A 12059-nucleotide genomic window follows, 5' to 3' on the forward strand; every position below is an offset into this window, starting at 1 on the left:
CCTGCTCCGAAACCCTAAGCCTAATTAATCCTTCCTCCTGCCATGTCGTTCGACACTCTACATATTCCACTGATACTCCGCTCTACTTGAGAGCCCGACGCCGGGAAATTGTCCGTTTTGATGTTGAGTGACTCCTTCTCCCAGTGTACTCAATGCGTCGATAGCTTGCGTGAATAGATTTTGGTATAGGTCGAGATTGATGGTGTTTTTTTCAGTGCAACTTTGAAGGTTGACCGTCTTTCTTTCTGACTGCTGTTGTGCGTGTGTCAGTGGGTCTTGGTAGATGATGATTCACCTTTGCCTCCCCCGAATTTATTCTATTACATTTACCGTGTAGGCCGCTTAACATGATTTGCGCGTCAGTCTGATGTCGTTGTTTAGGGTTTGGAGTCCAATGAGTGGCCGGACTCTTACGGTTCCTTCGCTTATGTCTCTTTCAGCATTTGGAGTTCGATTAAGATAAGACAATAGAGTTCTCGAGTCTGCTGTGAAGGTGGTTTGTTTGTGCCATTCTGATTCTTCAAATCGGGTGCTGGTTTTGACTTCGTACTTATTGTGACTAGGTGTAACATGGTACTCTTGCACTCTGTTTTTCTATTCCGAATCCTGATTGTAACATAGTTTTCAAGGATATCCTCTCATAAGTGTTCCTAAACTTATGCACATCTGTCACTGTCAAGGGTTGGAGATTTACCTCCTCGCATTGACTCCTCCAAAATTGTGCAAGATTAAAATTTGTAATCTGATCCTATGAGACTGACCAAGCTACTTTGGTTCGTTTTAAGGGTCTATACTACATGTACCTCGAGATATTGTGTGCTTCAGACGTCACATCAGATTGAGGTTGTACTAAGATAATCCAATGGTAGCATTGTCACATGTGGTATTGGCCCTGATCCAATGCCATTTTCTGAGAATAATTCGTAAGGTGAAGGAGTCTTAGATTAAATATCAGATCTTCCTCTGTTACCCCCTGCAAATCATGCACACACGTTACACTCTATTTTAATCCTGCGTGCGCACGTTCGTATGCAAATTCAACCAATCTTGCATCCTTTGGGAGTGAATCGTGCCTTAGTTATTGAGTTTGACGACTTGAAAGGGAATGAATACTGAAGCATGTGTGGAAAGACGATGAACCTGCCATTTACATCACATTGTTTTAACATGGACGACAATGTGGAACTCCTAATCCAGAAGTATCCAACATTTATATCCTTAAAGAACATTGGTTGAAAGAGAACTAACTTTATTCTTCTACCACGAATGAAAATGGAGTCCAACTTCACTTCTTTGCCAGTCCTCGAGAATATCTTGTGCCGAGTCTGTCCCGCATCAAACCAGCACTTGAATCACAGCGGAATCATCTAGAGCAAGGAATGCCCCTGTGTCTACCCATGATAGAAAGCCAACGTTTATCAACCTCTCAGTATATTTACATGCATAGGAAACGGGTCCTGGTGCTTCCAATAAATGATTCTGATCAGCATCGATGAGTTTATGCACAGCGGCAGGAGGTCGATTGAGGAGCAAATGACCCCGAAGATGTTAAACAATCTAGCGTCTCAATAAGAAGCAATGAATAAGATTGTTGCTGGCGTGCACTTGCGAGGAGAAATCTGCACAATAGTATGGCAATTATGGAGGGCAATTTTAGCCTATACCTTCCTAAAGACGAAATTGGCGGTATCAAGTTGGAGAGTCCAATTATTTTCGGATTCAATGAGCTTGCCCCGACATACATCGCCGTTCTTAAGCTCCACAGTGACTCCGTGACCCTCTCCTTCATGCAGCAGCTTCAAAGGGACGTCTATCGACTCATCCTCTATCAACTTCTCATCAACCTTTGGACATGCTCGCCCAACTTTGAACTTACCCTTGCCGATTCCTCGGTCTATGTTAGAAAAAATGTCTCGGTCTCCGAATATATATTCATCTGCGTAAATATCTGCGTCTTTATGCATATTCCTGTTTCTTAGCGACATCGGGTCTAATATGAAAATCCTGAGGTGAGTAAAGAGGCTACCGGGACGGGGGTGAGACGGAACAGTTTGGGCTGTCTTGAATGCAAAATGGACAAAGAGGAATGATTCCTCGCTCATTCTTCACAGCTGTTGTGAATATGATATGTCCCAACAAGCGGCGGATTTAAGATTATCAGTATAATGCAAAAAAACTACAATCGTAACCAATTTTTCAACCCGCTGACCATTCTACAGGCCAACCGCCTACGACAACAACCAATTTTACACCAGCTGTTCCCACTGGGAGCCAGCTTTTCTGACATTACTCTCCACTGACTGTCAACATTCTAGCATAGAATGAACATTTGAATCGCAACGACGTTCACACCAACCATTACTGCAAGAGAAACCGTTTGTTAAGAAAGGCAAAGCAATACTCATTAGTGTATGTTGATCCACACCTGGCTGCTCCGCTTCCGAAAATTTTCAGAGAACGTAGAATGGTTCATACCTGTTCAGCAGCTTTTCTTGACCTTCGATTGCTTTCTCTACTGGACGAAAATTTCTGGGGCTAGTTCATCTGCTATGAGAAAATCGCAGAAATGGTCGTCCAAAACCACCTTGGCCGCGAGATTCTCATAGTAGAAAACCCAACCACAAAGTTGAAATACTCAAGAATGTTGTGGATGATCTTCTGATAGTATCTTGTTATGGCATGAGGACTCATTTCCTCGAGCTGAAATTAGTGCGAGGCCACGACAGGACCATTCTAAGTTCTATCCAAGTGGTCTAGAACATGATACAGACAAAAACCTTTCCATGGTGGTGACCAGATGACTACCGCCCATGAGCTTGAATTGAAACCTCCAAAAACAACACTCAACTCATCAAACAACGAACACACTGACCGAACACAATCACCGCGTGCTAACTTCGGTAACTAGCAAGCACCGCCACAACAATTGGCTTTCACCACTGACAACAATCTGCAGGTGACCCACACGCAAGCAATTCAACAACACAACTCACACAACACAACACTATACTACACACCAGCACCATGCAATCTCGTCCCTGCAACTCCAACAGCAAAAAACACATCCGACGGAAGCATCAACAAGGCACAGAAACACAGAAACGGGCACAAAAAATGCAAAAATCTAGGTGATGAGAGGGACTCACATGCACCCCACAAGCAGCCCCCACATCACTCACAGTTAAAAAAAAAATATATATATATATATATATATATATATATTTATATATATATAATGTAAACATAAGAATAAAAAAAAAGTGGCTTCACAATGACAAACATATATCTCCCACTTTGCACCTTCAAAACTTGCAACACAAAAGTGGCCTCAAAGAGAGGCACAAGGTGCGCTCATCTCTCATCTTGATATACATCACTCATTTGGGGTTCCCCTTTTCTTTCATGGCCCCTTCCACACTCCACCGTTTCCTTCCTTTGCGGATGTAAAAAAGTGAATTATTCACTGTGCCTTTGCTTCTGTTTGTTTGATCCTTAAACAACGTGTTAAGATTTTTTCTTAAAAGTTTTCACTTTTCTTAACTTGTAAAGTGAGTTACATTTTATACTAATATTATTATTAGTATTTTATTTTATGTGTTTCGTGCTTGCGTTTTTTTCGTTTTTTCAGTTTGATCAGTTTTTTGTGTCTGTTTTACTAACACGCACATTTTCTTCTCAGATAAAGCTGCCATGAAGACTTCTCACATGGTGATGTATTTATATTAGTTTTTGAAATATGGATGTTAGATGCGCCTATTGTTTTTATAATAGTACCAATTACAACAAGTTAAAATGGTTTAATCGTTAATTTTCTTTAAAAAATTAACAAAAAGAAAAAAGAAAAAAGAAATTGTAAAAACAAAAAAATAACAAAAAAAAAATAATAAAATTATCCACAAAGTCTGTACAAGAATACACATGCTTCTTTTATTTGGACCTTTAAAATTGTAGGTGTTTACAAACTAAAAAAATAGTTTTGAATAAGAATGTTTTCTTGGTTTGAGATGTTGCAAATGTTCAGTGTATACTTTTATAAAAGAAGTATGTCAAAAGATGATTAGTGATTCTTATATTATTATGTAAATTGGAGAATATTAAGAGATTTCAGTTTTTTGCACACTAAAATATTGAAGGTGTAAATGCCATTGATTAAGGATAATAAAGAAATCAAATTAAAAGGTTAAAGTCTAATTAGATACGGAAAAGTATTGAAGTACAAAAGGATTGAAAGAAAAGAAAAAGAATAAGAATAAGAATTAAAAAAAATAAAAAATAAAAAATAAGAAAGTATAAATAATCAACCAAGAAAAAGAGAAAGAAATGAAAAATAAAGATAAACAAAGAAGCTTGGACTTTAAAATGGAATAAGAATAAAGATAGCTGAAACGAAGGTGGATTGTATCTTAATTAAAAAAGAAGAATTGTCTTTTTCTTTAATTGTTAACATACAAAATTGGTTAACATTACAAAATTGGTTAAAAGTTGAAAAAAAGAAATAAAAAATTGAAGATACTCCAATCCAAAGATGTTGGAGTCTTTGTCTACCAACTCAACAATCTTTGCTGCAACTTATTATACTACTCTTAGGAATTGATTAAAAAATTCTTAAATAAATTTCAAGTTCAAAGCTTGGCATTCTAGCTAACTTTATAATGATGAATATCAGCAATCCAAAAATCAAATTTAGAATACACAGACCTCCAAAGGGATATTAAAAAATGTGAATCTTGATACAAACCTAATTTAATCTTCATATGTATTCTTCAATAAATAAATATATATATATATATATATATATATATATATACATACACACACACATATTAGAAAATGATGTTGCGACTCAATCATCTATATTATGTCACATCATGCTTAAAAGGGGCCTAAATCCTCTTTTTTGCATAAACACAAGTCCACATTCTATTGACCCTATATTATGTTAGTGAAAAATCCTATCATAAAGTTGCAAAATCCTAACTATAATAGCTGTACCTATTTACCACAAAATTAAAATAAGTAGAAAAAAGATCAGCACATGGAAATTAAAAATGGACAGAGTCCAGGTTGAGAAAAGAATAAGTACCCCAGACGATCTGATAACCAAGTCTCCAGCATAAATCCACATCTGAAAAGGTAGACAAAAAGATTGGACATTTTCAATCGACTTGTCCAAAGAACACTAATCATTCTCCTAGTGAAAATTAAGCACGATTCCCTGTCATGTATTACACAGCATCCGACAGGTTAGACGATAAGCAACTAGCATGTGAATGAATTTGAACACTAATGCGCATCTGTAACGGGAAACAATAGTAGCAAATGTAATGAAATCAATAGGTATGAAAAGTATATTAAAATGTGAGGAATTAAAATATGAAAAATATATGATAGAATCGATAAGAATTGCACATGGCTTATACCAGCGACTCTCATTCAATGAATGTAGGGACAAGCGTAAATGGAAATCATAATTGATTAGATTGAAATATAAAAATAAATAAATAAATAAATAAAACTCCAGAAATATAGAGCCAATGTAACTGTCCATGAGCTGAAGTACGATCAGCGTTTGTATTATATTTTCCTCAAAATGAAGACAAAAGAAATTTAATACGGCACATGCAACCAAAGCAGGTATATGTGGATTTATGAGTTTTACGCCAATTCTACTACCCAATCAAACTCATCTTTGGATACACCCATTTGTATGGATGTTAGGGCTTCATAAAGCTCTTGCGATACTCCTCCAACAACTCCGTGATTATACAGCACCCTATTTAATGGAACAAAATAGTCGAAAATATAAAAACAGTGAACCAGCACTAAATTGCCTTACTAACAGAATGCTATGCAAGACAAGAAAGACAAAGTAATAAAGTAACTAAGCAGTACCATTAACGGCTAGTGTAAGAGAAATTGGCAACATCAACACAATTCAGGGACTTATATGGTGAATGAAATAAGAAACAACAGGAGTGAATAATGTCGTTACCGCTTCGTGCCGTGAGTGACGCTGCCCACAGGATTTACAACCACAGCCGTTCCAGTGCAAAACACCTCATCAGCAGCTAGCAGCTCATCCACGGATACTGGTCGCTCATTCACCTACCAAATTTCAAAAATTAGTTTCATATTATAAAGACAGATAGCCATTCTGTTCTAAGCAACCATCATGTCAACCATAATACAACGGAATAGGGTGGAACCCAGATAGCACGAGCTAGATGAAAGATTTTGATTGAAAAGGCACGTGGGCATGTTACTGTAGAAAGCAAACCAAATAACATAATAGCTGCTTCTACAAATGACGAAGTAAATACCTCATAACCACGACTCCGAGCTAATTGAATAATGCTATTCCTTGTAATTCCCGGCAGGATTGTTCCAGCCAATTCCGGGGTTGAGATCACTTTGTCCTACAAGACCATTCGCAAGTTATAAAGCATTATTTATTTACTTATTTATTTATTTTTAGAAGACATTTTCTCCAGTTATATGTTTTGGTAAAAACAATCACTAAACAACATAGTCCAAATTCACATAGAACCGCAAGAACCTGAGCTGGTCAAATCATTTACCGATGTGAAGTTCAAACTACTCAAATACAAGAAACTTGTAGTAAAAATTCACAAACCTTAACCACGAATATGTTGCAAGACGAAACCTCCTCCACATACTTGTTCTCTTTTGCGTCTAAATATACGACATCTGAATAGCCTTTCCCTTTAGCTGTATATTGAGTCTTGAGCACCTGCAATGATCATACTATGAATTATGGTGCACATTTTACATCCAGAATGCACTTATCAACTTGTACTCAGAGACATAACATTTAAAGCCATAAATATAGAATTTCTTAAGTCCAATCCAGCTTACTGGAGCATAATTGGAGATGGTTTTAACTCCCCCAGTCCCACCAGGAGCAGCACGATGGAAATAAGTTTCCACTTTCAGGTCAATAGGAGATAGCCCTCCCTGCCACAAATGCATGAGCCGCATGGATATTGATGAGTTGAAAACCACCATTTCCAAAAAGGAGGAAAAGAAACAAAAAGAATAAGAAAGAAAGAAAGAAAGAAAGAAAGAAAGAGAACAAATACAGGACGACACATGAAGAGCTAAACGAGCAGCTCATCTTGACTGAAAAACTGAACACATACAATCCAAAAGTGATTTGCAATTCACTAACCTTGAAGTAGGTTCCGACAGGAGACACATATACGAGAAAGGTATACTCTGGAGCTGGTGCTAAGCCCAAAATAGGACCAGTGCCAATAAGCAAGGGACGGATGTAAAGTGATCCTTTTCCAGTCGGGGGCACCTGTCAAAAGAGCATCAAACCCAGCACATCAACGTTGATATTCCAACTTTCATTTGCTAGCATATCACTGATTTTAAAACACCCCCTTTGCATTTATTCACTATTGACAAAAAATAGAGATATAACTGCTAGAATGAATGTCCATTTCAAAAAGATCATCAACTTAGGAGACTAGCTGAACAACATACGCCTAGTCTTCCAAAATAGAGAATTTACACTGAAAACTACATTCCATTACAGAATTGGGCAAACAAGTCTCAAATAAATGCACAATGATCCCTTGGAACTATACCGTTCGGTTTTGATAACTAACTGAATCACACCACTTCCTATATACATCTAAGCATGTGGAGAAAACTCTCTAGAGAAACCACACAAACAGTCGAATCCAAGAGAGCTGAAGCGAATGTTCTGCAACATCAGCTAATTAGGGAACATACCCAACGTTTATTCGCCAGAACAGTTTGCTTTACAGCATTGATGAATGTGTCAACATCAGGAGCAGGCATACTCATACGCTCAGCCCCATGAACCATGCGCAAAGCATTCTCCTCTGGACGGAACATTAATATGCTATCATCAGCTGTCCTGTACGCCTTCAGGCCTTCAAACACACCCTGTTTCCGTTGACAACATTCGCACAGGGAATAAATTTCTCTCGGGTAAAACATTGCAATTTCGTGGACTACTGCTTCAAACATAAACAATCCTACGGACATGAATAAGTGTTAGTTGATGTTTCAAAAAACACTCGCCCTTGCTAGAAAGAAAAGACAGATATTCCAGCATAGATGTATTTGTTCAGGAAAAAAGAGAAAAAATAGTGCAAACCTCAAATAAGTAAAACACAAAACATAAGTTTTCAAACATTAAACCAGAAAGCGCCGGGTTGCTAAAGTCCGTGTGTCATCACAACAGTAAACAGACACTGCAAGCGTCCGTACCTCTCTAATGACCATCTATAATTCATGCCTAGCTCACCTGTCCATAATTTAACACTCCAGCAGATGGACTGATTTCCAAATTCCCATATGGTACTAGCTCCCCCTCTTGCCAATTTCCCGCAATGTCGCCCTTCTTTACGTACATGAAATCAGTAGGACGCAGACCAAATCCAAAGTTGTCCCAATCAATCCCTTGCAACGTATCCAAATCACTGGCATCCAATCCCACAATCCAAAATGTTAGAAACGTCCGGAAAAAAATAGGGTAAATTTCACGCAGTTGAAGGTGGAATAGTCATGCAGCTGGTATTGAGCCCATCGCAAATGAGTACTCATTACTATTTCGACTATTAAAATCATCGTTTGTAGGGCCGCTGAGGTATTATGCGAAAATACTCTAATTCGACAAGAAGGAATTTATGGAAGAAATCAGGTGTCAGGTTTAATGCCGTCGGTACTCTCATTCCTGGTCAACATTTCTGCCAACGAACTCGAAACTCAATATTTGAAGCTTGACAGTGTTCTGACGCGGAAACTAAATTAATCACAGGACGAACATTGAATGACGTTGAACTGCACACACCGAGACTACTTTTTCCCGATGCAACCAACAAAAGGAGCCCGCAAGTGTCTTCACCTTTCCAACTTCACTGTTCATTATAGTAAATTCTGGTTCCTAGCGCTGTGTCGCTCTGTACTTCCGAGGAAAACTTGCATCATTTATCTCCATTGTTCGAATTCTGATCAATTAAAGAACGAGTTTCCCAAAGAAGAACAGTTCATACATTATAACTTAGGTCCATTAAATAGACCATTATATAATACATCAGCAGCAGAGCATTAATTAATCGGGAACCATTGATAGGTTGATCATAGAAAATAAGAAAAACAAAAACATGCATTGGTGGTGGAAAATACATAACCAATTTTCAGCTTGTTATCTTGCACAAAATCCAAAAACTTAGTTGAAAGCAAAAAAACTGTCCTGGGTGCGAAGGTTAGAAGGTAGATCTCAACTTAACAAAGTACTAACTAGCTCACTCTCTTCAGATTCTCTAATTTATACCACAAATTGCACTCGTTTCAACGAACCATGAGGTCAAGCTCCTGGTATGGCAATATCGGAGGTGGACGCTAGAATAAAAAGAGAGCTGCCTCCATGACATTAAGTTCATTAACTCTTGGATATTCACTCTTTAACTTTGTGGGCACTACTAAATATTCTGTTGCATCGTGTGTACCTTCTCTTCAACTTGTGCAAATCAATTTGACGCAAACAATGTAGAATCATAGTAATTTGTCAGCAAAGCAAATTGGCAGTCAGAAAACCACATGCTCACAGATGCGTGCAAATTTCGGTGAGAAGCACCTGGTTTGGTTGAGGGCATCTGCTACTGCATTCAAGGGCTGCACTTTCGACCCGCGTACATGGCAGGTTGCATTCTGCGAAACTGATGACCTAGAATCGTCCTCTATCTGCACGTATCAGCACCAAATTCAGGTCAATCACAGCTATGGTTGTCAGAAAGCCAGATACAGTACCAATGGGCAATAATGAAGTGTACAGCAAAGCAAAGTGAATTATGGAAGATTGATAATAATCATATCAGATCAAAGCTTTTTAACCTGAGACTTGCCACAACTGCTCGCCTCGCTATGGTCAGTTTATAAAAAATTATGTTGGATAGAGAAGTAAAAACCAACAAAATAGTGTGCTCTATCCAGAAGAAACTTGAAATACTAAAACCCTTATCAATTCGCCCATCCGTGAAGGATTTACTACCAATTGACGCAGAATTGGCTAATTTCCTGCTGCGATCCGTTCTCACATTCAATCGTCTAAGTATATTCGAATTCCAGGTAAACACTCCCAAGCCAACCGTGGTCACACATCAAGGAAAAAAACTCCTCACACATTGCATCACAACAGAGTCGGGGATTCGATAAGTGCTCAAAGCATAAGATTACAGTAAAACAGCTCCCATGCAATTATTTCGCTTCAAAGGAGTACCTGTCATCTACACATTTGATTTAATATATGCCTAACGTAACCCATCCAGCTCTAGCGGAGCCTGAAAGACAGTAACAGTGCCTCTTTCACAATGAACTTTCCATTCTAGTTTGAACTAGCTAATAAAAATACCAAAGTGTTTTTCGATACTTGCAAAAAGCGAGAATAGACAGCTCAAAGCTACGAATATATCCAACAAACTATTAATTTCTTCATTCTGAACACAACCAGAAAATTCAACCGAAACCAATTTCACTTTCCAAAAGGTACATTGTAACAGTGATTAATATCAACCTCTGAAAGCTGGCTCACATTCTTCCCACAACTATTTCAAGCCCATCAGCGCCACTCACACTATCACCCACACTCCACCAATCCCAAACCTCAGCGAAATCTTTCACAATGCACACCAACCGTGCAAAGCTCTTTGGCACCACAGTCAATTCGTCAAACTCCTACTCCACACAGCCAATCCAATCCCGTTCAAACGTAAAACCAAAGCATACAATTACAGAGTAAAGATCCACGAGACGCACCAGGGCAAATGCAGGCACTCGGCACCGTCTCAAGCCACCAGAAGCACTTTGACGAAGCTGAGACGGCGACGACGACAACGAGACGCGCCTGGCATCCTTTCTTCTAGCTTCGGACGAGGCCACCGTCATGAGACTCTCTTGCAACAGAGAGGATGCAAGCCGATTCCCACACGCCATCCCCATCGCGACGTAAACTCCTCCGCTACAAGGTCACGCTGAATAGACGAGTAAAATTCTACTAAAACCCTGGAACAGTAAACCACCAAAACGGCTCGAAAAGCTCCCCGCGATGTGGACAACTACGACCAGAATTTGTAGGTGAATGAATCCAGAAACAGAACCGTTCTAGTCACGCAAGAAAAATGCGTGCGTGCAATCAACCAACCCTAGTGCTACTGCTACTACTCCGACATCACTGACAATGCATAAAACCCCTATTTTCCAGCATTCCAGACTAGTGGATGAATACGTTTTTTTACATCTGTCGGTATTCGGATGCTGTTCGTTCGTTCGTACCCCGACAAGCGTTCCCGTAGCCGTTGACGTGGATGTAATTCAGTGACGTGGAGCTTACTTCCGATTGGTTGCTTTTGAAGCTTCGACTGAAGCTTCGTGGTGGCTACTTACTCTTTGAGGTCTAATTCTCATGTCCTAGTTCTTTTCACACTTGCGGTGTGTTTTGGATAAGCTTGTTCTTATTGGAATCATTGTTACGTGGTTATTGTTGGTTGATGTTGGTATATGTAACAAACACCTTTCGGAAGCATGAAAAAAAAAAAAAAAAAAAAAAAAATTATATTAAAGCACATAGCATTGTAAAAAAGTTTAACCACCATAATAATAAAATTAATACATCTTGAAAAGATAATTTGATGATTGAACACACAAACCAACAATCATGTGTAAAGAAAGTTAAGAAAATGGTAATAAAAATACTGAGTTGTATTGAAATCTAAAAAAAGTCACCACCAAGTTATTATATTAAATTATAAAACATATATTTATTATAAATATATATATAGGCAATAAAGTATTAATAGAAATATAAATATAGTCATAGTTGAATTCCAATTTATACTATTTAGAAGCTTGAAAACCTATTATATCAACTTTTGATGGTAATTCGTAAAATTAACTTTTTTATGCTAGATTTTATGAAAGGTTGTTGAAGAGTTTTGCTTAAGAAAATTTTGGATGCAGCTTCTAGAAATTTATTAATTTATTAATTTTTAATTTAATTATTTACA

At 38.1% G+C, this 12059-nt stretch overlaps 2 protein-coding genes across 4 annotated transcripts; both read right to left on the reverse strand.

Moving 5' to 3' along the window:
• Nucleotides 1-560: 560 nt before the first annotated feature.
• LOC112287486 (uncharacterized) lies at nucleotides 561-3047 on the reverse strand. Of its 3 annotated transcripts, none has more exons than XM_090253679.1 (4): nucleotides 1665-3047; nucleotides 1249-1325; nucleotides 1074-1140; nucleotides 561-1000 (listed from the first exon to the last, which is right to left on the reverse strand). In XM_090253679.1, the coding sequence occupies exons 1-4, from the start codon at nucleotides 2100-2102 to the stop codon at nucleotides 875-877; spliced, it is 708 nt and encodes a 235-aa protein (XP_090109805.1). In that variant the 5' UTR covers nucleotides 2103-3047; the 3' UTR covers nucleotides 561-874. The 3 variants fall into 3 exon arrangements, with proteins under 3 accessions (XP_090109805.1, XP_024386281.1, XP_024386282.1); XM_024530513.3 differs by having other exon boundaries at nucleotides 561-973; nucleotides 1665-3037; XM_024530514.3 differs by lacking the exon at nucleotides 1074-1140 and having other exon boundaries at nucleotides 561-973; nucleotides 1665-3036.
• Nucleotides 3048-5537: 2490 nt separating this feature from the next.
• Nucleotides 5538-11203, reverse strand: LOC112288072 (branched-chain-amino-acid aminotransferase 3, chloroplastic). Its single transcript, XM_024531897.3, has 10 exons — nucleotides 10813-11203; nucleotides 9635-9741; nucleotides 8303-8477; nucleotides 7762-7938; nucleotides 7190-7321; nucleotides 6877-6975; nucleotides 6635-6751; nucleotides 6321-6416; nucleotides 5993-6105; nucleotides 5538-5773 (listed from the first exon to the last, which is right to left on the reverse strand). The coding sequence occupies exons 1-10, from the start codon at nucleotides 10993-10995 to the stop codon at nucleotides 5656-5658; spliced, it is 1317 nt and encodes a 438-aa protein (XP_024387665.1). The 5' UTR covers nucleotides 10996-11203; the 3' UTR covers nucleotides 5538-5655.
• Nucleotides 11204-12059: the final 856 nt, after the last annotated feature.

This window comes from Physcomitrium patens, chromosome 10 (genome assembly GCF_059467195.1).
Source record: "Physcomitrium patens ecotype Gransden chromosome 10, ASM5946719v1, whole genome shotgun sequence".
NCBI classification, from domain to species: domain Eukaryota; kingdom Viridiplantae; phylum Streptophyta; class Bryopsida; order Funariales; family Funariaceae; genus Physcomitrium; species Physcomitrium patens.